This window comes from Syngnathus acus, chromosome 4 (genome assembly GCF_901709675.1).
Source record: "Syngnathus acus chromosome 4, fSynAcu1.2, whole genome shotgun sequence".
In the NCBI taxonomy this organism is placed as follows: Eukaryota; Metazoa; Chordata; class Actinopteri; order Syngnathiformes; family Syngnathidae; genus Syngnathus; species Syngnathus acus.
The window spans coordinates 5,256,336-5,284,125 of NC_051090.1; the positions used below are offsets into that span (position 1 = coordinate 5,256,336).

At 43.0% G+C, this 27,790-nt stretch overlaps 2 protein-coding genes across 10 annotated transcripts in view; one reads left to right on the plus strand and one right to left on the minus strand.

The window, feature by feature from the left end:
* Positions 1-27,790, plus strand: part of celf5a (cugbp, Elav-like family member 5a) — a 133,777-nt gene that overhangs the window by 94,833 nt on the left and 11,154 nt on the right. For 2 of the 5 annotated variants that reach the window (XM_037250381.1, XM_037250382.1), the window contains exons 4-7: positions 11,244-11,372; positions 13,425-13,504; positions 17,690-17,836; positions 24,187-24,355. In XM_037250381.1, coding sequence (XP_037106276.1) covers positions 11,244-11,372; positions 13,425-13,504; positions 17,690-17,836; positions 24,187-24,355 — 525 coding nt within the window. The remainder of the gene's footprint in view (positions 1-11,243; positions 11,373-13,424; positions 13,505-17,689; positions 17,837-24,186; positions 24,356-27,790) is intronic. The other 3 variants (XM_037250384.1, XM_037250385.1, XM_037250383.1) reach the window with 2 other exon arrangements.
* Positions 24,657-27,476, minus strand: LOC119122170. 5 transcript variants are annotated; one of them, XM_037250387.1, is made up of 7 exons: positions 26,977-27,474; positions 26,366-26,557; positions 25,862-25,920; positions 25,609-25,659; positions 25,564-25,575; positions 25,280-25,453; positions 24,657-25,154 (listed from the first exon to the last, which is right to left on the minus strand). In XM_037250387.1, the coding sequence occupies exons 1-7, from the start codon at positions 27,095-27,097 to the stop codon at positions 24,777-24,779; spliced, it is 987 nt and encodes a 328-aa protein (XP_037106282.1). In that variant the 5' UTR covers positions 27,098-27,474; the 3' UTR covers positions 24,657-24,776. The 5 variants fall into 5 exon arrangements, with proteins under 5 accessions (XP_037106282.1, XP_037106283.1, XP_037106281.1 ...); XM_037250388.1 differs by having other exon boundaries at positions 25,280-25,402; positions 25,564-25,659; positions 26,977-27,476; XM_037250386.1 differs by having other exon boundaries at positions 25,564-25,659.

Consider the following 27,790-nt stretch of genomic DNA (forward strand, 5'->3'; position numbering starts at 1 on the left):
TTGGGTTGCCAGAAGATGCTAGGCACACATTTGCTGACTCAAGTCATCCCTGGTGGATTTTTTTATTTGATCTAGAACGCAGGTTGCTTCTTCTTTCGCTGATGAGAGAAGTCTCAGAAAGAAACTTTTATTATTGTTGACAATTTATTTTTGAGGTCTCCCAGCAAGAGTCACATTTAAGGTCGCCACAACAAGTCGGCCCCGTTTAATCGACCTAATACGATGGAGCACACCGTGATTTCATTTCATGGCATTAGAGGAAGGCAATCTGCAGGTTTTTTTGTTTTGTTTTTTTGTTTTGGGTTGCAGCTCAACAGTTATTTGTCACTCCAGATAAGGCATCGAACAGCGCAAACACTGATTACATGTCCCAGAGCTTGTAAATTACACAGCGAGGCAATACAGCATCCACAACGACAAGCGTTAAAAGAAGCTTTTGGAACACAGATCAAATCATCACGCATGAAGGAATCACCCCTCGTATCAAAACGCTGGTAAATTCATGTGTGTGCTTTTTTTTTATGTATTTAAGATGGATGATGAAAGGAGAGGGTAAGAGGGATTGGCGTGCGAGACTTTAAAGACGGATCAGATGTCAAGCGGTGGATGGCAAAGTAAAAATGGAACGTGATGTAGGAGAAGAAAAAAAAATGCAATTTGATGCAGCTCGTAGACACAGTAAGACTCCCCGCAGGTGCGAACGGCACAAAAAATGTGAAAAGACCTCCATTTTCAAATGGGATGCTGGCTAAACTGCTATAAGCGCCGCTTTTGCAGTTTCCCTTGTGCCGCAAAGAAGAGAGCTGGAAAAACATTTCACCATCTGTGAACCTTGAAAGGTTCCTTTTGCTGGGAGAATAAAACGCTCAGTCGTTCACGCTTGAACAGTTATTTGGCCGCTATTTTCGAGTCCGCGCGCGGCCTGGGAGTTAGCTTCCCCCATTTTTCTCTGAGAAACTCGTTTTCAAGAAAAAAAAGCTTCTAAATGCTCATTCCAACGGCATATTCTGGAAGAATATGACAAAAAAACAGGATCTGTGGATTTATAGTGAGACAAAAATTATAGTAAACACACTTAGCAAGAAGTGTGCTAGCATAAATATGTCCTTCTACATATATTTTAGGTTCACTCGAGACTCCAATTTGTATCCTGCTTCTTGCCCAAAATCAGCTTCAATTCACCTGTGACACGATTGTGGACAAGCACTGTAAAAAACAGATAAAGAAAAAATATTATTCAAAAAACATTACAGTGAACGCAAGCTAACAACTAAGCGCTAAATGCTAATTTAGCTTTGAGAAATGATCCGAAATCAAGCCAGTAAATTCTTAATGATCAGTTATGTATTATGCTCACGCCCAATTCAAAAGCAAGCGTTGGTTCACGCTGTCAGCGACCAATAAACCTTTAAAGCGACTTAATAAATTGCACGGGCCTCAAACAGTAATCCGTTAAATGAAGAGAATTAAATGAAGTTGCGCCCATTTGTTTCAATCCATCAAGCGACGTAGCTTCGCTGGCAGGGTGCTTACTGAAGATTAGCAAACGATGTTGGCTCTAAATCGCACCTTATCGGGCCTTGCGCTTAACTGGAGATGAGATTAGCGTTTGGATTATAACACGAGGGCTGCGGGGAGGTGCAGCCAACTGGAGGCTGTTCGTTGAAGGTTATTATTAAAGACACTAATTGGGTTTCGTGTTGACACTTTGTGCTAGTTTTGCAGGTTAAGCAGTACAACGTCTAGCGTTCTCGAGAATTGAAAGTGTGTTGCTCGTACTCTCTTGTTGACCAGATGGGAAAGGTTCATAGGGCCGATGACTTCATCACTGGCTGCCATGGAGACTGTCCGCCTTCCTCCTCACCTTTTGTCCCTTCTTTTTTTTTTGAAGCCTCCAGAGAGAAGTCTATAATTCTTGGCAAGGCCTACCTGCATTAATCCAAGCTAACACCTCTGATCAAGGATTTAATTTAGAGCTGGAAAGTGTTTACTGACCGTGATTGTTGCGTTGACAACATCCCTGATGGATTACTTTTTGCTTTTGGCACCTTGCGGCTTAAAACACAGCGTGCAACAGAGCATGTTTATTCATTGTCGGCCAACACTTTTTGGTCTCAGTACTCCGACGTCCTGGTCTTGACTTGATTTGAGCCCCTAAAATTCTTGGTCGTGGCTTCGTCTCAACCCGAAGTTGCAGCCCCTCGAAGTTGTTCTGACATCGGCTTTGGTCTTGAATGAGTTTCTCAAAGAATTGGTCTTCATTGAGTCTCACGTTGGTCTTAGTCTTGGTTACAACCCGCCAAAGTCTTAGTCTTGTATAAGGTCTCAAATTCTTGACTTGATCTCAACCCGGTCTTAATCGCTCAAAGTCTTGGTTTTTTATTCGGTCTGGTCTTGATCTGGTCTTAGTCTCGCCATGGTCTTGACTCTGGGTCACATTCCCTCGACTTGGTATTTTTCTCAACTGTCCTCAATCTTGACTTCATCAACTTATCCTCAAGTCGGTCTCAAAGTCTCATTCTTATACACACCAAACCTTTTTCCTTCTTGCTTTCGATTATAAAATCAATTCTACCTGGTTTGTTTACTTGATTTACCGTCTGTAAAGAAACCTAATCAACTCATCCGGACTAGCAAAAGCAAACTTACCTGTTAGTGGATTTGAGGTCTGGCAGAAGCACCGATCGAAAGTAGGACTGTAATTTCTGAGTCGCATCTTGGTTACTGCCCATTTTTGCGGACAGTAAAAAGCAATGATTTCACTCCTGACTGATTCACATCCCTCGCTCAAAACAAGGACGTATTTGTTTTAGTCAAGAGATGCCGGCTATCTTTTTTCCAGGAATAAGACGGTGATTTCTCCAAACTGGAAATTGTACATTTATTTTAATCGGGCATGTTTTTTTTCCCCCGCCCTCCCTTACTGAGGACTCATTCACCCCTAAAGAGAACATTGCATTTGGGAAGGAGCTTTCACTTGGGTAGAAGAACGGTAACACAGCCGTCCCAAAATAGAGCTCACAATGCAATTAACTGTATTTAACAAACAAATTGGATTAAAAAGTCCCCGGGATCCGAATAAATAACTGTGAGGGGGAAGAAAATAAACAATTAGCATCTCTATCAGATGGCGTAATTTAAATAAGAGCTATTAACCCCGAGCCAAACATATTGAGGCCAAAGTCACGGCTCATCTTCTCAGGTCACCTAATTCCAACATTTTCATCACAAAAAGATGGATTGCATACCTCCTGCAAATTGCACACTTGGGTGCCACTTGTCTTTACAATTAAGAAAAAACACAAATAGATGACAAATGTCATTTCAATTAGCGTCCACAACCTATTCAATTGTCCCTGAAGTGTTTTTTGTCTAACATTCAAATAAACTTAATCGTCTGCATTAAATCGCCTTGTTGACCACAAATGATATTTTATTCCTTATATTCAGTTTGTAACTAAACTTTATCCGATTTTTGACGATCCCTGATGAATTTCCAATCCAAAGAGGAACGAAGCAGATATTTTTCCTTCCCACTAAAAGGGTGTTTACAATGTATCCTTCATTAGAATTGGCACATTATCTTCCACTCTTCCCAACGGACAAGTGAATTAAACAGAAGCGTGGTATGAATTAATTATGGAGGAAGTAGAAATGCTTGTTCAGTGCTGAGTAAGTTTTGTTCATGGTTTTTGGGCAAGCGATGACTCCCTCCTCTCAACAAAACAAGTGCAGGATAAAGTTGAGTATCCCCTTGATGGATTTTGGAAGTATATCGATCATTAATAAATCAAGTCTGGTATTTTCCTCAAAGCAGTCAAAACTGTCGTGGTATCTTGGGGATTACTTTTATCTGAATAGAAAATGGTGAAAACTGAATTAGCTTGAGAGTCATTTTCTAAATAAAATTTAAAAACGGTACAAAACTGCAACCGTCTTCATCCAAGCCGTACATCTCTATTTGCTCCATTGGGTACATATTTTGACTTTCAAATATTTTTCCAGAGATGTCTTGATTCGGGCCAGATAGACAACTGTATTCTAGCCCCAATCTCTACCCCATGCATTTTTCATTTCTTCCCCCCTATTTAGCAAAACTTCCATGTAGCGCGTGCTTACTCGGCATATTTCTGCCTCGCAAACAAAGCCTGCTTCTCTGCTGCTGGAGACCATTTGTGTTGCATCGGGAAAGTATTCGTGTCACGTCTGTGTGCGGACTGCCCATCCCATCATTGAAAGAAAACTTCTTTCACGCTCAGGCCACCCAAGTCACAAACTCGCCCCCCCCCCCCTTTTCCTCCATCGAATGAAGTATCTCTATTATTCCAGGCTGAAATTGAAATTTCATTTTGTTTTGGCCCAAAGCGACTGGAAAAAATGTCTGGCTGAGATGAGTAAAGGTCAGCGGGAATTAAAATGCTTACTGTAAGGTTTGTCTGAGGGAGATAGAGGGCCAGAGGAAAAGGCCATCTGCCTGAGAGTTGAGTCCTAACTTTTGCTTAGCAGAAGTTCAACTTTCTGCAGAACTGTTTTAAGAAAAGGGAAAACTTCAATGATTTTTAATAAATGACTTTAAATTGTTGCGGCAACCTAGTGTTTTGACCCCTTAAGCAACTAGTATTAGAACACAAATGGTGGAGCAGCACATATAGACAGACAATATAAATTTCATAAATTATTTATTGACTGCAGAAAATGAGTTGCATGTCACGCTCTGTGGATTCTGAATAAACTAGCTCCACAGTATTTGGTTGCATCGATGAAATGTGGTTAGGTAATCCAGTTCTTCTCTCAGCAGTCGTGCAATTTTCAAGTGGATGTGAAACTTTCTACTTTGTCATTTCTGAATGCGCCAAGGGCTGTCGGGTGCACTCTAAAAGCAACAAGGGTCTTTTCACATGACTTGAAAAAAGGGTACACGGCATTATAATACAAGTTTAAAAGAAAAATTATGAGTATGCTGTCAAAGGATACACAACATTCCCTTCTGAGTGCTACGTTTTCGCGGTGTCAATGAAGCACATATTATCGAAGAGAAAAAAGGTCTAATGCACCTGCAAGGGACGACGACTCAAGGAAGCCAATTTGGCGTTTGAGGGTAGAGGTTCTTTTAACGTTGTTCCCAACTAAATAGCAAAGCACTTATCGCAGCGAGGCAGAGAACTACAAAAGAAGGAGCTCTCAAAGGTAACATTAGTTCTGTCTGCAGCTTATTCTGCTCCATGCTAACCCATCTCATGTTCCACCCTAAATTAATGACGCCGGCCGTACATTTGCACCTTGTACGAGAGTTTCTTTTCAGGCAGAGAATAAAGGGCACCTCTCAAGAGCGCCATGTTTTTCCATTTGCTTTTTATTCTCTCGGCTTTTGCCGATTAGGTGCACCCACACACATCAATACAGAAGCGACATCAATCCTTTTTCAAATTTTGGATTGATGCTGTCAGCGGTCATATTTATATATTTTTATTTTCAGCATGCATATTTATCTTATTTATACTTAATCTGTTATTTACCTTATTTAAAAAATTAAAATGTTATGACAGTTGAACAGTTGCCATTATAAAAGTATATTTTTGCCCAAATAATATTTTAATATTTTTTACTAGGAGCCTGGTGGTTTCCAAAATGGGCAGTCAATGTCAGGTGTCACCAAAAATAATCACTAAAAAAAAGCCAATCCTTCATGTGAAGTTAATCCTTCAGACATTTACATCTTGAGAGCCAAATTATGACTTCAGAAGCCTTTTGGTCACATTAAATTGAAAAATGACTCCGTACATGCATGGATGGATGGACGATTTGACGAGTATTGGCTTTTCCAAGCCTCTCTCTTTTTACGCAGGATTTTATTTTTAATTTTTTCAACACGCCAGAAAATTGTGCAAATATACTGGGGGGGGAAATGTGCAGCGTAATATAGAAATGTCAGTAACGGCATGCTCGATGGCCTATATAGCTATCTATTTATTGGCCCGCTTATCTCGTGCGGCATTTCCCCATCTCATTACTGTTAGCATGGCTTTTTTTTTTTTTTCTGAGGGGACTGGTGAATATTGAAAACGTTCGCTGTTGGAGGAAGTAGAAGAGGAGGAGGGAGCGGGTTCAATCTAACGCTCCCTTCACCAAGGTGCGGACAAAGCCCGAGCGAGATGGCAAGACTACATACTTGGGTGACATCATACAAATTAAAGGTCATAGGTCAAGTTGAGGTTTTAAAGTTTAGGGTTCATGTTAAGTTTGGCAGTCAGGCTTGGTGGTTAGGCATTAAAATGTTTTGGGATTTGATCGGTAGTTTAGTTTCCAAGTCTTTGTACACTTTCACAAAAATGAATAGAACTGTCAAAACTGAAAGTGAGGGCAGAGGGGGGGCCGAGCATGGACGAGTAGAATAAGCTAACAGTCGCGCGGAGCAAAAAGTGCATTTTCAAGATGGGTTCGTGGGGGGCTTGTCGAGAGGGTGCGTCTATAGCGCGAGCCTCATGAATCAGTGTCGGCTGAGCGATGAGAAAATAATTAAGAACCAGGCGGGCGCTGTGCTAAACGCTGCCAAAGGTGGAGGCCTTTCCGCTGTATCCGGATGGGGAAGAAAGGCAATAATGGCGTGCGGAAAATCCATATCATAACGGATGCCAAAATGCCCTTCAGTTGGCATTATGAAGGGAGACAATATAAATAGGACTGCCATATTGTAAATGTTTATATACAGTAGCTAGCTACACATACACAGCACTTTTCAGGATTTATGAGCACGGCTGTATAATACAGCGACAGTAATATTTCACTTTTGTTATCATATTGGGTGTAAATCTGCTGAGATGTATATGCCGCAGATAGAATAATTTAAGCAATTGCTCCCTCAATTTTTCTCCTCTCAGCTGATGTGTTGAAAGGCGGGGGAGGCGGAGGGGGGGAATGGGGGGTGTCGAGAAGAAAGAGGCATAAAAACACACATGCGCATCGACATTTTCACACGTCAGAGCGTGCAGGAGCTCCCGAGTTCTACACAGAAGCTCGAATCCCCTAAACCGACGCAGCGGCCATTAAACTGCACCGATGCGTCAAAGGTTTGGAACACGACTGCAGATATTTGAGTGACAGCAGCCTCCTGGGTGTGTTGCAAATACATGCTGCACACGTTACAGATATTTGGGTGCCATTTTGGATACCCGGCGCGCGCCTAAAAAGTCGGCGTTCTCGATCGGTCCCCGCTGAGATCCAGCTCGTACGCTCGGAATGCAGAAGCGCTCCTCCTGTGGGGCTCGTGTTCGCTAACACGCTACGGTTTGATCTCGAGCTTTGTGGCCTGCCAAACACGCTACGAGACCTGCGTGCAGCCGTTAGCGAGCGCAGCCTCCCACGCGTGACGTGTGAAAGACTCGCTGCCGTGTTGGAAGATTGTAAACGTCCCCTATGAATCACAATGTAGACTATTAATTGAACGCTTGTGCTTACACAGGCTTGTGGATTAGGCTAACGTTAATGTTTGGAGTCCATAATGATGACATGGTGACAGTTAAAGACTCGCAACAGTACCGTTGTGCCAATAAAGTGTTGCATAATTGATGAGGTGATAGCATTCCAAGTAAGGCTTTGGAATTTCTTCTTTTTTAGCCATTTTCACTCAAAGGAGCACAATTTAAAGAACAGTTCTGAATTCTTGACAATGAGCTGACACTGCGGATAAGACAAACGGCCTGTTAGCTTGTAAGTTAGCTTGTGGCTAACGCCAGTTGGAAAGCACCGCAATTTCACACATTTTTTATTTTCAATATTTGTTAATGTTTTGTCAAATTCAGACAACATTTTTAATTTTCTTTTTACATTCATTTTAAAGATAGATAAAGATAAGAGTTATGGGAAAAAGTTGGCTCCCTTATTAGTGATTCAAGTCACAAGAAAAAAAGATGGATCTTTTCCTACGTAGCTGCCAAACTAAAGGGGGCAAAGTCAAAATGTAAGTGCTATTATTTAAATGATCCCGACAGTGACTTTACAATCAGGCCCAAATCTCAACAGCTTGATTTCATGCCATTTTCTGACACAGACAGCTCACCAAAATCTACTCACTTCTGTAATTTCACACTTGATGGGTGCTCAAGCACTCCAGAGACCCAAATGTCTATACAAGCAATTAAAAAGTTACTTTTCCATACTCTGTCCCCCCATAAGAGTAGAATGGAATTCATCATTTATGCTTCTTGGAGCATGTAAACCTGCTTCACATTCTATATTTCAACTACTATCCATGCAGCATGCGTACCTCTCTATCTGTATTCCGGTCGGGGCGACACAGAGACTTATTACTGTATCCTCCGTGATAGCGGCACAGCCTGCTAAGGATTTTGGACAGTAGAATGAGACCCAGTGAATAGCAATGTGGCGCTGGCGAGAAGAAGAAAAGAGAAGGCGTCAAGAATAAGAAGCAAGGGGCGAGAGTGAGGAGGATGCGGCCTTACTGTAAATTGCTGCACACACACACACACACACACACACACACGATAAGCTGGGATGGATGAAAAGAAGCTGGTTCCGAGGGAAGGGCGAGAGCGTTTGGCAGGACCTTTGGATTGTGTGCTTTGGAAGCCGGTCACCATGACAACCACTTATACACGGTGGCTGTCAATCACCTTTCACCGGAGGAGTTGGGGGTTGAGAGGAAGGTGCGGGAAAAAGAGCCGCAGTGTCGCGGCGGAGATAAGGGCAAATTATGACCAATATTAGCTCGGCTGATAAAAGGAACAATAAGGAATGGATAAATATATTAAATGGGATAGCATCCCAAGCTTGGAGAAGGGAAGGCATCCAGTCACCCCCCCCCTCTCCTCATTTCAAGATAAGAGGTGAGGAAGGATCCAGCATATTAACGCCAGCTACTGTAGTGAGTAGGAATCACATCCTTTTGTGGCCGGAATACCAAACAACCCCCCGTCCCACCCGCCTTTCTCTCTTCACAAGCCTATTATAGTCCCCCCAATAAGCAGGATGCTACACAATAACAGTGTCAGCATGTGTTCAAGCATTAAAAACACAGACAGAATGAAATTAATTAACCCGAAGAGATCACAGTGCTTAGCCAGTGGAATTTAATCCAATTTATTACATATATCGCAATCTAACTGGCTTGTGTTTGCATTAATGAGAGGATGGGGACAAGCATGTGTGTGTGTGTGTGTGTGTGTGCGCTCAGACAGTGACAGTGGATGCTAAGCATGTTAGGGATCACCGGCGGGAGCAGCCAATGAGCGAAGGCGTCCGAGATTTGGGGGCGCCCCGGGGTGCCAGCACCCTGCCAAATTAGCGCGTGAATAACGAGCCTTTTATTCCGTCAATGAGAAGCAGACATTTTTTTTGTCATCACGCCCCATTTTCTTCTACGGTCGCACAAGCTCACCTTCAATGGAGTGAGAAAGAAAGAGAGGAAATACGTTGTTTACCGGTTTCGAAAATAAATTAGCATGATAGCTTTTGAAGCGGGCGCGCTAACCCACTGAGCTGACAGTGTAAGGGCGCCGCCGCTGCCGCCGAACTCCGTAGCTTTAATGAGGTGGCTTATTAGCGCCGTTTCTCCTCACAACTCCTCAAATGTAACGGTAGCAGCGAGAAAACAGAATGCCCGTTCTCACCTAAGAGCTAAACAAGCGCTTCCGCCATATTCCATATCATGTTGTCGCCTTTATTTCCTTCTGACTTGCACACGTTGTGATTACAAAACATGCAATTGTTTATACATCAATTGCTGACTGTACATTTCAGCGCAGGTTCAGATGTTGCAAAAGATGTTTTGCATTGATCTAAAGCCATCATATTCTTGAAGGGGTAATATTACAGCCTGTGTGGCCCTCCTTCTACATCATCTAACCTCCAAATTTATATTCCCCCTCCAGCAAGAAGGAAGGACCATCTCGGCCTTTCATTTTCCAGTTCAAGGCTTTCCTTCCCTTTTCCTTTTTTTTTTTTTTTTTGCCAGATAAATGCTCTCCTATCTATCCTGACAGATGTCACGTTGCATCACGTCCGTGGTGATACGTAGCCTCTGATCCTGCCACTTGCAATAAGCAGCCAGCACCAGGGACGCCCCCTCCCAAGATAACACTCTGACACGTTTGATTATTTTAAAGGTGCATCATTTGTGCAGGCCGGTGCTGTGAAACCATAGCTGGCCGTCGCAATGTCACTATTTCAGGTCAGGAAAAGCACATGTCGTGCTGCTGAAGATAGGAATGAGAAGTTCATCACATGGGATTTGATCTATTTCAAGTTGCAACCAGCAGAGGGTGCAGTGAAATAAACGCTGAGCTAGTTTGCTACCGAAATGAGTGGAATGAGAGAACTTGTCAATTAGAAAATAACGTAAATTAAAGTTTCAAGCCAGAGTTCAACTTTCAAATGTATTATTAATTTTATAAATAAGTGGAGCCACTTTATTTGGTTACAGCCAAGCCTGTTCATTTCTGTGTAAAATGCTTATAAACACAAAAGGTATAGTTTTCAGTCATCCTCATGCCGGCCAGTAGAGGGCGGTGTGACTGCCGTGTTAGAATACATCAGTAAACACAGTGTGTCAGGTCAAGGTAAAGATCACATCCCCGCCGCGTTGAACAGAAGTTGTCTCCTATTGAAAAGTCAGCATTATTCACGCCCGTGTCTCGGCTGCCAGGCAGCGACGAGGCCATTGTTCAGCTGAGCAGCGCACTGAAATATTTCTCTGGCGACACAAAAAACTACTGGATCAGCAGCAATTAGTTGAAGAGTAAGAGAGAGATAAAGAGTGGACGGCAGTCGGGAAAAAAAGGAATGATTGCGTGTGGAAAATGTGGAATCAGCGTGGAGGAACGAGAAAGAGGAGATGAATAGTGGTGGGTGGCGGGGATGGGAAAAGGGGAGGGGGGGGGGGGCAGGACGAAGTGTTGCGTAGGAGACTGGAGTTGCAAGGAACCATGTTTCCACCAAGCGGTACAGATTGGTTTGGAACACCCACGATGCGTTTCTGCCAATATCAAATGAGGGATTGCGCCAAATTTACTTTCAAACAGGTCATAGGTCATCATTATTGCTTCTGACCATTCTTTTGCCCCCACTAGCTTCAAAGCTAACGGACACAGTCAAATTAAAATGATCAGTCATGATAAAATTTTTTTAAAAAAACTGTGACCTGGGCTAAAAAATTCATTCACTTCTGCCATCAGCTTGATAATTAAGGTCAAAGTTGTAAATGTGGTTTTTTTCTGTTTTGTTTCCAGAAGACAGGAAGTTGTTCGTGGGGATGCTCAACAAGCAACAGACAGAGGAAGACGTCTACCGCCTATTCGAACCCTACGGAGTCATCGAGGAGTGCACGGTCCTAAGAGGTCCTGACGGCAACAGCAAAGGTAAACGCCGGGACGCACTTGTCAGCACTATTTAGGTCACGGACCAAAGAGTGTACGGCGAACGCGTGTGACTTTAGCGTTTTTACTTCATTTTACGCTCAGTTGATTGCGAGAGAGCTGTGGGCTTTGATGGAAAAACAAAAAAGTCCAATTAGATCACTTTTGTATGCTCATATATCTCTTTGCATTTTTTTTTTTAAAGACAGGAAACACATTGATTGACAAAAAAAAATCATAGGTAGCACATTTAAAACGCCATCGCTGCATAGCCGAACAGGACAGAAACATTTATCAGTAATTGTAATCACAAACGGTACAGGAACGGCCGCATGTCATTTGAAAATGCTGACTTTGCCATCATTGAGTCGCTCTCAGCATATAGACACGCGTAGTATCTCATATCGGGAGAAAAACAACTTCTGCATTGCAAAAGCGAGATTTCAATCCCGTACCTGTCCTCATTTTATGCAGAGTGTGAACATGAAGCAAGGAGTGAAAAGACAGACAAAGATATCAAACATTTAGCATGAGGTGCTGCGTGATTAGCTAAAAAAAAAAAAAAGAAAATGGCGTTTGCTATTTATCACAGACACTTTGTGAGAACACACACCACAAGACATACCAACAAGGGCCTCTGCATTTTTTTTTTCTCACCTTAAGTCATGCACGATGCAGCCCCAAACTTTTAGAGACATCAATTTCCTCTGACATATAGCAAAGTGCAAGGGGACCAGTTGTTTTTCATGTCTGTGTCGCCTATTCCCTAGCTAGCGCTTATGGAAATTGTTGTGGAATTATATCTAAAAGGGCTGGAAGCCAGCGCATTGTGACTGCAGCAGTTTGCAAGGTGGAGGAGGAGGAGGAAGGCAAAAGATGGATGTCAAAACAATTCAGATGTCCCCGCTGTGAGGGTGCACAGGGCCAGCCCAGGGAAGCTTTATTTCTCTTTGTGTAGCTCTGCAGTGCACTCTGCATCCAGGAACTCTGAGGTACTCGACGCGATCCATTAAAACAGCGGGAAATCATTTGGACTTTTCTTTTCATCAGATAACCCTTTTCAGTCATCTTTACCAATTAGTATTTCTTTTGATTATGTTCCATCTACGGTTACTTACCGTCGTGCCCCGCAGTCTTCACTTGGTTTGTTTTTCCAAAAGTCCTCGCTCTCCCCTGGGCTAAGATTTCTCATCTCCACGTTGAGAAGTAAATACAGGAGACCCTCGTTCTCCTCCTCCACTGATGCGCTAATTGTGGTGTGGTTTCAGGACAAAAACAACCTTGCGTTAAAGACTGCTAGCTTAATGCTAACACACATCATGAAATGCTAGACAGGCTAAAATTTGCGTAACAGCTAAATGCTGCTTCACCATGTTTGCTTTGAATTCTGGATTCTTGACCTGTCTCATGCCTGGTCAAGATTTACAACAAGAAATTACCATGATAAAGAAACGCTGCTCCACAGTCTCCATTTGGCTGCAACGGTCCATTTTCAACTGCCCTCAGTCTCCCCGTGGAATCAAATCCTTCTAACCATGAGTATTTGTACCTACAAGAGGTCTCATTCAATATTTTCTTAGTTTTAAACAAATACCATACATTTGCCATATCTATATCATCCATTTTTCACTTTTAGCGACTGAATAATTGATGAGTAACATGTAAAAGGCAACAAGAAGCTCCCTGTGTGTTTTCCCATCCTATCCCTGAAGGACACGCTGAGAGCTGTCGGTTTGCGCGCCATCCACACATAAATATCGATCCACGCGTTGTTGTGTGCCAGTGTGGCTGCGAGTCTGGCTTGTGTTTAAAATGCACAGACAGGCGTGCGCTGCTAAATAGCACACTTTTCTGCTTCATCTGTGCAATCTCTTGCCCGCAGCTTCAGCCTGCTTGTCACGCCCACCCACTGAGCAGGCAGGCAGGCAGGCACAAAATCCTTTTTTTGGGACACGTCGGATCCACTTCCGCATCTTTTATTTACATACCGTCGACTTTTCACCTGACTTGACTGATTGCACATTCATGGTGTGTGTGTGTGTGTCTCTCCTCCAGGTTGCGCCTTTGTCAAGTTCTCCACACATACCGAGGCTCAGTCAGCAATTGGTGCCCTACACGGAAGTCAGACAATGCCAGTAAGTACACGTTTGTCACACTAATACACGTGCATGTATGTGCACACGCACACACACGACTTGAATCAATGGGGAATTTGTATTCGGGGCAAGATGGACTATTCAGTATGCTTGTAGGTTAACATATGCTAAGCAATTACTGTAAATATTATTTATAGAAAAAAATGTCACGATTAGCTCAAGTTTTTTGTATTAGTGTGGTATCAAAACATTTTGAAAATAATAAAATTGTCACATCTATATAAAAAAAAAAAATCTTTTGATGCGTACAATATTTAATTTGGGACCATTAAAAAAAGAATTCCAGTGAGCCATCTGGATGGATGGATGGATGGATGGATGGATGGATGGATGGATGGATGGATGGATGGATGGATGGATGGATGGATGGATGGATGGATGGATGGATGGATGGATGGATGGATGGATGGATGGATGGATGGATGGATGGATGGCAACAATTTTCTCCTCCTCCTGGCGTGTGGCAAATTTAAATGGAGCATATAAGCTCTAAAAGAAATGACCAAGTAAAGCAGTTTGTCTCTTTAATTAACATGATATTTCTTTATAATCTAACTTGAAGATAAACGTATTTAGGGTGATAATTGAATTGCGGGCAAGTCATCACTCGGCAGTGTTCCGCTTGCATAATCACCGTCTATAGATTACATTGGCTTGTTACGTAAGCGCGCCGCCTGTCCTATGAATTTGATATTCTCTGCTTAGAAAGTTGGTTTTCTGCGTGCCTTCGAGGCCCACTTGTCCAAATAAAAGCGACAGGGTCGCTCAGATTGGAGCGGTCGGCGGAGGAGCTTCACTTATTACCACAAAAGGCCTCAAGTGTGCGTGGCTTTGGTCCGCAGTTTTGTTTGTTGGAAGCAGGTGGAGGCTCAACTCTCTCTATCTTCCTACCTCGCTTCACAGAGCTCATGTTTGTCCTTTTATGATTCCATTATTAATGGTCGCCAAATGTGTTGCGGGGAGAGAGCCACTAGAAAGCCAGCTGTGCCATTTGAGCGAAACCCTGCGAGTCAATCTAAGTGCAAATGACTGCAGGTCGCCGGGAAAGACTCTTGATGTCCATTCTCCGTAGATACTGTCCTTCCCCATCGCTCCAGCCTCGCTATCTGCGCTCGCTCTCCGGCCCGGCCTCGTCTCTCTTTGGCATCCTCTGGGGATATTAGGCAATAGACTTGTTTACTCCACCTTTCGCCACATTGGCTGCTGAATTATTCATTTGACTATAAGCAAGGGGCTGGAGGAAAGGGGGGGGGGGGGATTGGAGCGAGAGAGAGAGAGAGAGAATGGACAGGATTTATACCTCCTGCTCTGCTAAATTGATTATAGAAATATGATCAGCATCTCATATCCCGAGGCTACCGGCGAACGGGGCTCACCGTCAGCGGGCCGTGACCGTTTGTCGATACGCGGGCCGTATGGTACCGCCCGCTTGTGTCCCTGAACGGGTCACGCTCGCGTTGATTGCAAAAAAGGAATTCAGTGATGAATATCATCAGCGTGGACAAACGTAAGCGTAATAATCTGTGTCGCGAGTGTCGATCTGGGTGGGTGGGACTCAAGAATCATTAAAATTATAGAAAAAAAATCATTAAAAAAAAAACCTTTGATGATAAAATGAATTAAAATAAAATAATAATAAAATACAAATATAATATACTAGAATAAAACACATTTGGTGGGCTTTTGAGAGTCTGATAGCTGAAGGTAGCGTCCCCATATCCGCACCTGCAGGGACGACTTGTCGATGTGTGTTTGTGCATACTTAAAGCGGAGAGCGCACTGAAGGCTGCAACATATGCATGAGCGCACACACTTTCGAGATCACGCCGCGTGTGTTTCACTCTCCCAGGCAGCCACGAGGAAGGGTCAAAGGCTCCCTGACTGATCTTATTTTCCAGCTCACGGAAGTTGCCATGAATACATTGGTGCCATTCAGGGGCCGTCGGACTTTTGGTTTGGATAAAATATGTGAGCCGGGGAGGCATGAAAGCATTTGCGCAACGGACAGTATCTGGAGTTTGTAAATAAGCGTCACTCGGTGCATATATATGGCTTCTTTAGCATTCTTGGGAATCAATATGTCCACGGATCTGTAATGAGCATCAATTTCCATACAAATGTAAACAATTGTGTGACGGCAGCTGCATTGGTCAGAAATATAGAAATACTACATTCAATTTATTTTCTTCCAAGGCCTAAATATCTGTCAAATGCATCTAATATATTAAATGGTCATGATGTGCAATCTCCGGTGTTAGTGGGCGGAGTATTTCGTCATGTGATTGCAAATTGCAAATTCCAGTGTATTGCAATTGTTTTGAATAAAAGTTCTGGAATATTCCGGAATGATTAATAAAGTTGTGTTGTAACATTGATCGAAGGTGCCGTTTGATTGCCTATTAAATGTCTTTATGGAGTCTAAAGGGGCAGAATTCCCTTTTATTGATGGATTGTACATTGTTTACCACCCCCTGCTCACACAAGGCAGGTTAAAAATGTAATGAGATTTTTGCTTAAAGTTCACATGCCTTAAGCAAAACCTCAGACATAACGAAATCTAATATTATATTAAATAGCGGCGGCTCGGTGACGCACTGGGTAGCACGTCCGCCTCACAGTAAGGAGGGTGCGGGTTCGATTCCACCACCGGCCCTCCCTGTGTGGAGTTTGCATGTTCTCCCCGGGCCCGCGTGGGTTTTCTCCGGGCACTCCGGTTTCCTCCCACATCCCAAAAACATGCTTGGTAGGCCGATTGGAGACTCCAAATTGTCCCTAGGTGTGAGTGTGAGTGCGAGTGCAAATGGTTGTTTGTCTCTGTGTGCCCTGCGGTCGGCTGGCAACCGGTTCAGGGTGTCCCCCGCCTACTGCCCGTTGACGGCTGGGATAGGCTCCAGCACTCCCGCGACCCCCGTGGGGACTAAGCGGTTCAGAAAATGGATGGATGGATGGATGGATGGATATTAAATAGCAGCCTCGGAATTGTATTTGATTATTTTGTAAGGGAAATGTGTTAGACAGAAAATATATGTATGTGGCTAGTTTCCCAATTTTATTTCCGATATATTCTTGCAATGTTTTTTTTTTCCCCCCAACGAGAACTGAACTTCTCCGTATTGCTGTGCGTCGCTGCCCTTTGTCGACGGCCGCCACTGTTAAACCTCACAATAAAGTTAATGACGCAGACACTAAAGAGCTGGACAGACACAACAGATAAAGCCTGCCAATGTATTAGAGTGTCAAAATTAACCTTGGTGTTGACTGAAAGTGGTCATAATGCCTAACTTGTTTATCTATTTTTGGGAAGTTACGTTGTCATCAACATTATTGTTAGTGTGTTGACTTTGTGGGAAATTAGTGATGTTACTACTGGTTGGTGATTGACTAATGAAATTTCAATTATTCCAGAAAAACAAGCTATGTCATAAAGTGATGCTGGTTTTTAAAAAAAACAAAAAAGAATGGCGCCACCGCTGAGCATCACTCCGATTCACCGCTATGATTGACGCTGTTGACAACTTTGCACCAGTTTCACAAGAGGCGGCGGTTGTTATTGTGAGTGACACCCAACCTTTGCACACCGTCAGATCAGAGTAATATTTCGGCCTTTTATGTGCATCGATTGGCCGCAATTGGGACGAGGCGCACCGGAGAGGCGGAGCGCACAAAAGGTCAACTGTAGCGCTAAATCATTTGAGGATTCTTAATGAAGGGTGTGTGGCCCAGCGCACCTGCTGGGTCTCATCTTCCCGCTGCCGAATGGCGACGACAACAAAGTGCGGATAATACATGGCCAGCCGCGGGGAGAAGATTAAAATGGACAAAATGAAAGCAATTGCAGCACTTTTTCTTTTAAGCGGGGGGTCAATAGCTGCTTGCTGATAGCGCTTCCATTTATTGTTTTAAAATGAGCGTTTAAGTCGCAGCCAAGCCAAAATATATTACAAAAAAAGTGACTTTCTGTATAATCCACAAGACATGGTATATATTTGTGTGTATATATATATATAATTTTTTTTTTATGTAAAATGTGACTTTCTGTGTAGTCCACAAAACACGGTAGAGACAGCGAGAAGCTAAATTATTTCTATTCCACTTTAAATTAGGCGCTGACAAAGACCATGTACCAATCTGACCTTTAACCTTGACCCCTCTACCCCCATCCAGGGTGCCTCCTCCAGCCTGGTGGTCAAGTTCGCTGACACAGACAAGGAGCGCACCATCAGACGCATGCAGCAGATGGTCGGCCAGTTTGGCATCTTCAACCCCGCCATCGCCCTTCCCTTCAGCACCTACAGCTCTTACGCACATGCGGTGAGTTGGAAAAGACGCACACACACATTGTGGCATCAAGCAGTTGGCGTGTGTGTTGGTGAATGGAGAGTTATTTAGACGTTGTGTATGTGTGGACATTGGCTAGCTAATTTAGTCCATTACTTGAAGAGGCCTTATTCCAAATGAGGCTGTCCACGTTTAAGCCTTTTTTTTTTTCCCCTCATACAAATTCCCAAGTTGGGTCACATGGGAGAGGGGTAAAAAAAAAAACAGTTTTTCCACTCCAAATCCCTGAAATCGCGCCGCACATTATCAGTCAGGCTGGTGAATGAACACATCGGAGCGTTTAGCAGCTACACACATTGACATTTCCCTCAGGAATGTTGAAGTGCAAACGCCAACTAAAAGGAAAAAGGAATACTTGGCTTCATTTATCAGGGCGGCCGGAAAGACAACTCGGAAGGAATGCTAATGTCACCCCCAACTTGAAACTTGGCCGTTTTTGCCAATGATCATTTAATGAAGCGGATTAGAACAAAGTGCTGGAGTGTGAGGTGCATTATTTTCTCAACTTTTAAAAACTGTGTCCTAATTACCTCCACACGGTTTCAGTCTTCGACTGTTTCGGTGACTCAAGCTTGCTAAACCAGCGTCAGAACCGCTGCATCCGCTTCTTCTTCTACTGCACAATTCATGACACGCTCCCCTCACCTTCTGTAGTGTTCCCCCCCCGAGGGCACCCAGAACCATCTTGCGCACAGCGTAGTCACGCTTCTTTGATGCCGTCCCTTTCTCAACGTGATCCCACAATCCCTACTCGTGGCACCGGGAGAGTCAAAGTTTGCGTTCATAGGGCAAAGTACTAAAAAGCTGGAATTTTCTCTCTTTCAAAATGTCGTACGATACTCATTACTGCTCGTAACGTTTATTTCCACACAAACGGTGCAGCAGCACATATAAAAAGACAATCCAATGATAGTCATTGGCATATATTCCTTATCCTCTGCAAAAAAAAAACGAATATTCCTGCTACTTCCTCTTCTAATAGTTGTGAACCTCTTTTTTTGTCTGTGTAATTATTACACTGCCCCCTGGTGGACATGCTGCACACACCAGAATGCCTGGCAGTGAATTACTCCTAAAACACAACGGAATGATTTTGTTTCGACGGCTTTTTATGCGTACAAATGACAGACATGACTCAGCAAGGTTAAAATGCATTAAAATTTGTTTTTATAACATTGTAATGGGTATATTACCATTTTCATATGAGTAGTGCCTTTCATTACCACGTTACTTACTGTAATCGCTGCTCTCCGTCTCACAACCCGGCCTCATCTGTGGCACAAAAAGAACATCGACGTATGCGTTTTTATTTATAGCGGCGCGAGCACACAACTTGTTTGGCTATAAAGGAAATGTAAACGATATATGAGGTCTTAAGGGGGCTATCCATCGCCCTCGTTTCATTTCATACCGGCACCGCGGGGGCATGGCGCAAAAGCTCAAATGGACCGTCCCGGAGTAATTGCGAGGCCATGTCTTCTCCCCAGTAAAACTCAAACCTTCATTGCCATTCATGAAATGCACTCTTTTTTTTTTTTTTTTGCCCTAAGAAATGTGACAACACGCAAATGGTTGAGGGGAGGTGTTCAGTTCGGGCCATGACTTTTATTTACTGTGGCAGGGAAGCAGGATGATGCAAGAAAGTTGAGTTTTGGTTTGATTCATTTGACTGCAGATTTCTACTTAATAAGCCAGCGATCCTCATTTGGACCAGCACCAGTTTGTAAAGCCCACTCTTACATGTGTCAAAATTTTGGTCATTAAAAAATATGAATTATTCATTTAAGGGAAATGGACTGACCTATTAGTCCGGATCTGCATAAACATGTAATGGGTTCTTTTTTTGGCCCATTTCCCGCACCCCCATAAAGTCACACACTGTAGTGTGTTTCAGTCACGTTGCATCATCCTCCCAAAAAGCATTTCTTTTAAAACATCACACCTGTCAAGTAAGAGGAATCATTTTATTTAATTGATAGTAGTGAATTTTAACTAGCAAAAAACACCAACATTTTTTATTTATTTTATTTGACAATCAATTAAAATTTGTTCTTGCACTACAGCAACTGTTTTTCCATGGAAAGAATTCCACTTTGGGTTTTTCTAAAATGAATATTTTTTCTTGATTAAAACTGCTCATAAAATGCTCTCCAAAACCAACAATTAAATTCAGCAGCACAGTTAGCCTATTCCAAAATGTACTTTTCTTTTTGGTACCACTAGAGGGAGCCCTCACTACTGGGGCGCCACACAAAATACTTGTTTTTTTGCTGTTTGCGACAGGGTCCCATTGATATATTTGCATGCGTCCCCCTAAAAAGTATTTTCTTATATCAATATCCCCTTTAAGACTCTTTCTGCAATAGCCACTCAGGCTACGAGCACAATTCTTAATGTCGAAAGGCAGAAAAGAAAGCTAGCTACAGATAGCGTAGGAGTCTATGTAGCGATGATTAGCCTTTGGCAGCAGCAACTGCTCGTGCACACGGCAATTCCCCCGTCGCCGCCGGGCGAAAGTGCTGAAGTGATACGACGGATGTGTCTTTACGGGCGCGATAAAGCGTACTTACTCCCTGAAGACGAGAACTCTCTGACAGTGAAAAGCCTTTTTTATCTCCAAAAGCACACTACGTGTTCATCCCCCTCGCCATACATTTCGGCCAAAATGAGGCTACGGCGCCCACGTATGGTGGGGACAACCGCTGTATATAGCTGTAACCAGAAAGTACAGTAAAGCGCTAGCTCTCCACCACAGCTGTGGATGGGATCATAGAGTTGAGTTGACAGCCAGTAAATTGGATTTTAGTCAAACCAGGAGGAGGCGGCGCGGGATGGAAAGGGAGGGGTGTGCAACACTGACCAAAATGAGAAATGTTGTGATGGACGCCGACGTTGGCAATCTATGACAGGAGACATTCCATTTGCAAAAAAAGGTGATTTTTACAAAACACCAGCAGGAAAAGGCGGTGAGCAAGATTCATGGTGTTTTCCTTGCGCTGTTTGTACCGAGCTATAATTGTTAGGCCATGTCCCGGCAATATTTGCTACATTACTGCAATAAACAAGAAGAATTCCCAAGAGTTGTTCTCCTTGTTTATTCCTTGTAAGAAAGGGAAGAAGGAACAAATGAACAGAATGCGGTAGACAATGACTGAAGGAATAACACAGCAGCTGCCGTCCAAAAAAAAAAAACTGTTAAGGTGGTAGCTTGACTTTAATGCATCTAAAAAAAACAGTTGGATGCATTTGTTGGCAGCCTAAGAACACATTTAGTTTACTTTGTTTTTATTTAAGTAATTGGGTTGTCTCAACATGATTTGCCTTCATCACACTTTTGCATTTTCTGCACATTTGGTGTTGCAGAATGACTCGCCTTTTTCTACAGTGTGTGTGTGTTTGCGATTCAAAGGCAAGCGTGGTTCAGCCAGAGCCTGAGAGAGATAAATGAGAGGAGAGAAGACGCTTTAACTGGCTGCTAATAGTGACAGCGTGTGGGCGGATTGGGGGTAGGGGGGGCAACTGTAAACTGGCATGAGGAAACATCTCCCCCTGTTGGAGGCAGTCGTTTTTTTTAAACACGTGCGAGCAATGACTATGCAGCCGCACAAGCGTGTGTGTGTGAGACCTGGATTAGCTATGTTAGCATTTATCCCGTATAGCATATGGATCTTAAATTGGCTTGAATATATCAATCATATTGAATTAATGCTCAAACATTCCATCACAAAAGCAGAAATGAGAAAACGCTATTAAAACCGTTTCTGTGCTAGCACGGCGCTAACAAATGGGGCCCATCTAGTGTTTTAGTTCACCTCACTGACCCCCAAGCCCCTCTTGTTTCCCCAGCCTTTATCAGCCACTTTGCCTCCCTTTGTCTTTCCCCCGCCATTCGCTGCCGACCAGGTCGCAGCGTGCCGGGTTCACGTGTGACGATGCTGCGAGTCTCGGAACGGCGCTGTAGCGAGATAATTGCCATGTGATAAAGAGGTGATTGCCTGCTGACACTGCGGGAGGAGCGCTGCCATCAGGTTGCAATAAAAAATATAAAAAATAAAAAGCAGATGCCTGACAGTAGATGAATGCCGCTGGAAGCCGAACAACTTTGTTCGCCTTCCTTTTGTTCCCTTCTTTTTATATCCATCAGAGAAAAATAGCATTGGCATTTTGGATGAAAGGATTATCAACCACGATCACGATGGCCTGATACAAACAATCCAATTTAACGTCAGGTCGGAAAAGTATGATCTAGTTACTCCATTTGTTTATCTAAACCAGCGATATAAAATGACAGAACAATTCAATCCTTTTTCAGCGAGATAACATAAGGTACAATTAACCTGTGTATCCATCTGTTGCCGTTCAAACAACAAAATGATTATTCTTGTCGTCACCCATGAGAAAGTGATGATTGCTTTTAAACGGCAGCACAACAATAAATTATGAATTGTTTATTTAATCAGCTCTCCCAGCACAAATAGTTCCGCTAACAGCGGCATTAGCTACATAGTTAGCTGTTACCGTAGCATACTAACTAGCCAACGTGTTAACATTCCCCTCTCCCCTAAAAATAGAAACAAATGCAATTTGTTAATCGTTTTGAGTTTAACAGAACAAATCACAGTTTAGTCTTTTAGTGGTTGTGCGACAACCCAAATTTTGTCCACAAATGCGAAACGAATTTAACCGACATGACGACTGCGCACTTGCTAGCTGCTGAACGCATAAAATCAAATGTACAAGTTTGGTAACTTATTCCCTTTTATCCCCAATTTTGTTTTTCCAAGATATCTGATATTGATATATTTTTGTTTTATTTGTTTTTACTTGCACCTGCTTACAGTTCCTCAGAACTGAAAGTACAAAAAAAATATACATTGCGCCATATGCTGCTTTTAGCAAGTCAATGTCGAAGCCATGTCTGGTAAATTTCCATTACATATATACTTTTGGGTGAATTCTACACAACCTTAATGGTCTTTGTGAGTTTGACAGCATTTAATGCGTATTAGACCATCATAATGGAGTACCAGTCATCTTTAAAAAGGTCTGATGGGGGACAGTCACATTTTGCACCTCTTTGTTTCCGAGCCTTTGCTTTTGTTCCTGTTTTTTTTCCTCCCCTCTCCCTTGCTGCCTTTTTTTCCAGCGTAACCCGCTTTTAAAGGCTCAATTCATCTTATTGAGAAAGAAACAGATGATCCCCCTTTGCCACCTTGATAAAATTATGCAAATGACAAAAGGCATTAATAGATAGCAGGCACGCAGCTAATGGATGCGATGCCGGCGTCAGGGATTCTGCCAGCGGGACAGTCGCTTTCACGTTACCTGACAGCAGCACTGAGAGAAAATAATTGGCTTCCCCCCCCATCGCAGGGCCCACCATGCAAATTTCACTGACTGTCACGAGTTGCCCAAAATATATGTACTGTTGTTTTCCACACCCCAAATTTTCTTTCCTCTATTTTCACCGAGCAGTTTTTCCAGCCTCTTGAGATGTCCCCGAATCCAGACGCCGATCAATAAGAGTGTATTTTTAAGCAGGCATAACTAGCAACTCACAATTCGGAGCATGTTAGTAATTTAGTAGATGTGTCACAAAAACTGCAGTCAATTTCCAGCCGCCGGACAACATTCCCCTCGCTCGCAGATGAAAATCAATAGGCCTTCACTCACTCTGCATTTCTGCTTAGCATGAAACCAACGCGGCTTCCATCAAAATGTTGTCCTCGGTGTTTATTTGTATGCATGCATTGCTGCCCTGCGTGTTTTGAATTGCTTATTTTTAACTTCACTTTTGTCTTTAATGTGTTCAGTTGAATTCAGGTCAGAGCAAAACCGATCATCAATAAATACAAAATCTTTTATGATAAAGGCTGGGTATCCCAAAAATGTAATTCCGCAAACAGGCGAGCGAGGAATCGTGACTTAATGTTGTGGTGAAGTTTGCAAGGAGAGCGAGCACATTGCAACTCCTGTACAAACTTTGCCTGTTCCCTGAGCGCACAGATAATATGCACATGTCAACGTCTTGATTTGTATGAGAGCAAAAGCAGCTGGTGACAGGCTTCCTGCTGCCAGCCAAGACAGATGCACTAAACATAGGCTGACAGGCTTCTTCTCTTTTCTTCCCGCTTCCTTTTCTTCTACTCTGCTCCACTTTCTATTTCCCCTCCACTCTCCATCCATCAACCTCAACACACACATTCCTTCCGCCCTCCCACCCGCCCGTCCCCGCGTACGATATTTTGCCCATTACCATCTGTCCTCCTCTCACCTGGGCACCCTCACCCCCCTGCCCGGTCCTCCGTGTCCCTCTTGTTTAGCTCATGCAGCAGCAGGCAGCCATCATGGCAGCGAGCCACGGCGGTTACCTGACGCCGAGCGTGGCCACCTTCCCTGCCACGCAGATCCACCAGATGGGGGCGCTCAACATCAATAGCCTGCCACCGACTCCCATGACCCCGGTGTCGGGTGAGTTTCATCAAGCCTTGGGTGAGCACTCCGTTTTAATCCCTCTCCTTGGATCCGCATTTGTGTATGTGTTCTTGTATTTCCATCTTAGTCAGCAACTTTTGGGAATAACATTTTTATTGGATGGTGCTTTTCGGGACATTTTGGCAAGGAAATGTTTAGAGTGGTGTGTGTTAACCAGTAAATTTTGTTGTCGTTACACGCTCGCAAACACTAATAAGGTTTTCCTATGCATGCGAAAATAAAACTGTGGCGAATCTTAAAATCATAAAATGGGCCTTAAATGTTCAGAGTAGCAACAAACACACAATCCACAGTTAACTTGGTGTAACAAAAGTGATTTATTCACAATATTATTCATCATGGATATATTACTTTACAAAAAGACTTAAGAACCAACGCCAAAACAAAACATTTCTCACAATTTGCTGGCTTCTCCGCCTTATCTAGCCACCCTACCCCATAGTCCAGACATATGAAGAAGCCGGGAGATTGTTGTCACGTGTACCGAACAGCCAGTACTGGCTAGAAATTGCTGCAGCTCCTTCAACGTTGCCGTCGGCCTCTTGACGGCCTCCCTGACCAGTTCCCGTCTCGTCTTTTCGTCGATTTTGGAGGGCCGTCCGGTCCGTGGTAACGGGACTGTGGTGCCGTTTTTTCTCCACTTAACGATGACGCTCTTCACTGTGCTCCAAGATATATTCAATGCCTTGGAAATCCGCTTGTAGCCTTCTCCCGACTGGTACCGCTCAACGATGAGATCCCTCTGATGTTGCGGAAGCTCTCTGCTGTGGAAGCTCTCTCTGGATCGTTGCTTGTGCTGTAAAAAAAAAAAAAATGTCAGGGGAAGTTTCCTAGAACATTTGAACTTCATTTGGAGTTCATCGGAAGCATTTTAGATGGTGCTTTCATTATCCCTGTCTATGTAACGAAATCCATAATTACCATTTGACACACGAAAGCCTCCTCGGTGTAAGAAAACGAATCTGCTGCCTCGTGTTGGTCTTCATCTAACGTTTCCAGAGAACTCTGCTGCTCGGAAAACGATTCTGATTCCTCTTGATGTTGCTGTTTGTCATCCGGCATTTCCCGAGAAAGACAAACTGGCTCGTCAGTGTTCTGAAAAAAGTATAACCATTTACTCATTTATAAATATCACAGTTAATTTATACCCACGCTACTATTTTAGTAAAAGTACTGGATGCAAACTTTTGTTAATAACCACTTACTAATTCACACACAGATAATTCTACTTTAGTGGAGGTGGATGAATCCAATCCATTGTCACTACCTTCAGGAATTGTAATTGAATGTTCAGTTCTGTCCTGTAATAAAAAATCGATTAAGATATAATTACCACAAAAAACAAATTCTCCATGAATCGATTAGTGGTCTGCCTCTTCAACATATTTCAACATGTGTTCTAAATTACCCAGTAACATTTATTTCTGGAAAATCTAAAAATATCACTGTTCGGAAAAGATGCATTTTTTTCCAAACTGAATTATATAAAAAAAACAAAAGTACTTTATTTCTACATCCAGTGCTGGTTGTGGTTCCGACATAATTGGACGGATGCCCGAAACCTGGAAACACAAACAAAAGGCACAGAAATGATTTAGAGTACTGTTCCATCCATAAAACATTGTAGTAGCAAAAAAACCTTATTCTCTTTTGTTAGTCACTTTTAATATACGCCTAACTGTGCTTATCTACACTGCATCTGTACTGCTACTTTCCCGTTCGGTGTGAATTAAAGTCCCAGCACCATATATTTTTGAGTACAGAAGATGTCTTCTTGGCAGAGCAGAGTACAGATACTTTTTTGTAACCACTTTACACAGAATCTTTTTACCACAAATTGCCCAGGAAAATCCTCTCTGTGTTCCCAAATGTTCCTTGTCAGTGAATTTTTTACCATCAGGCAAAAAGGTACACCACCATATGTCACGGTAGACATCATTAGCGCCATAGTATTCTCACACTTGGAACATTTCCAGTGTTTGTTGTCAATGTGACATGTCACATCACCTTTAGAGTGCTCATCGTCACTGTCAGAAGAGTGTGACGATATGTCACAATCTGGTCGGCTGCATGTACGTGATAACCCACAGTGGTGCCCAGGATCTTCTTCCTCTTTAATATGGGGGGGCACTGCTACTTCCTTTTTAATGGAGGGGCACTTGGGGTCATGCTGCTCAGGAAGAACATTTTTGGTGACGTCTGCAGGACAACAAAGAAAAGAAAAAGACTGACTTTAGAATAGAATACCCTTTATTATCATTTTCCAATTAATTGTACCACGAAATTGGAGAATTTTATATTATTGTGCATTATTGCTGATGCATGATTTTGCTATGTGTATAGCAGTCCAGTATTTAGAACAGTTTCATGATAAATAATTGAGGCGTCATTGTACCACAAGCGACAGCACCGACAATACCACATAGTGCAGATTATCTTATTTTTACATGTACTTCAATATGATGGCATAGCGGGATTTTTATTAGGATGCCAATGGCATCACAAGAATGTGGAATGGTCTTATTTGTTGATCTGGCCCTTATTCACACAAACAAACGTGGTACCTGGGTTTTACATATTTACAAAAAGAATAAAAATAGCGAAAGCAAGCAACCAACCTGCTCTGTGCGACACAGTCTTGAAAACAGCGTCTGACAGTAGACGCTGTCCCTCGTTCTCTTTTAATCGGCACAGCTCCTCTTCGTACTCTTCTTTCACTATGACTGCACACATCGCCATACGATCAGCACTTGATCACTTGATCGCGTCTCCTTGTTGGTAGCTAGCAAGCTATGCTAAGCTATGCTGCAAAGCTTTAGCGTGCACCGACACGAGTTCATCCGAATACGAAGATTAAATTGAGTTCGGTATATTAGTAATGACACATAGTGAGTCGAGGCTGCGGCACGAGCTGTTCTAATTTGAGAAGAATTCTTTAGCGAAGCGCTGACCAAAAACGTACACGGAAGTAGCTCCGCAGCGGAATTAATACGGCAACCTTACTAGGACAAACTACCCGTGTCGCTCACAAAACGCGATTCGTAATAATCCACAACGTGCGTTTTTATGTAAATAGCTCGCTTTCTATAAAGGAAAAACGTGCAATTCTATTATTAGAAGGACATTGCAGGCAGTGCTTGTCTTAGTGTGACTGGATTCAAAGTTGGAGTTTGAAGGGAAGGGGCGGGGGACTGCCTCAAGGCCAAAAGACCTCTAAAAGTATTCCTGCATAGAGGACACAAAGGGACATTGTAAATTGAGTGTGGTATAAAAAACTTTTGAGTTATTTAGCATCTGGTGCATCACTTTTGCTTATTCAGCTTCTTTTTCTTGAGAGGGAGAACGAGAGGGGTGGGGGAAACTCTTCCCTCAACAAAAGCAAGAAGAGAAATAAATAATACAGCATCCAAGTCTTTGTTGTGCTCCGCTCAC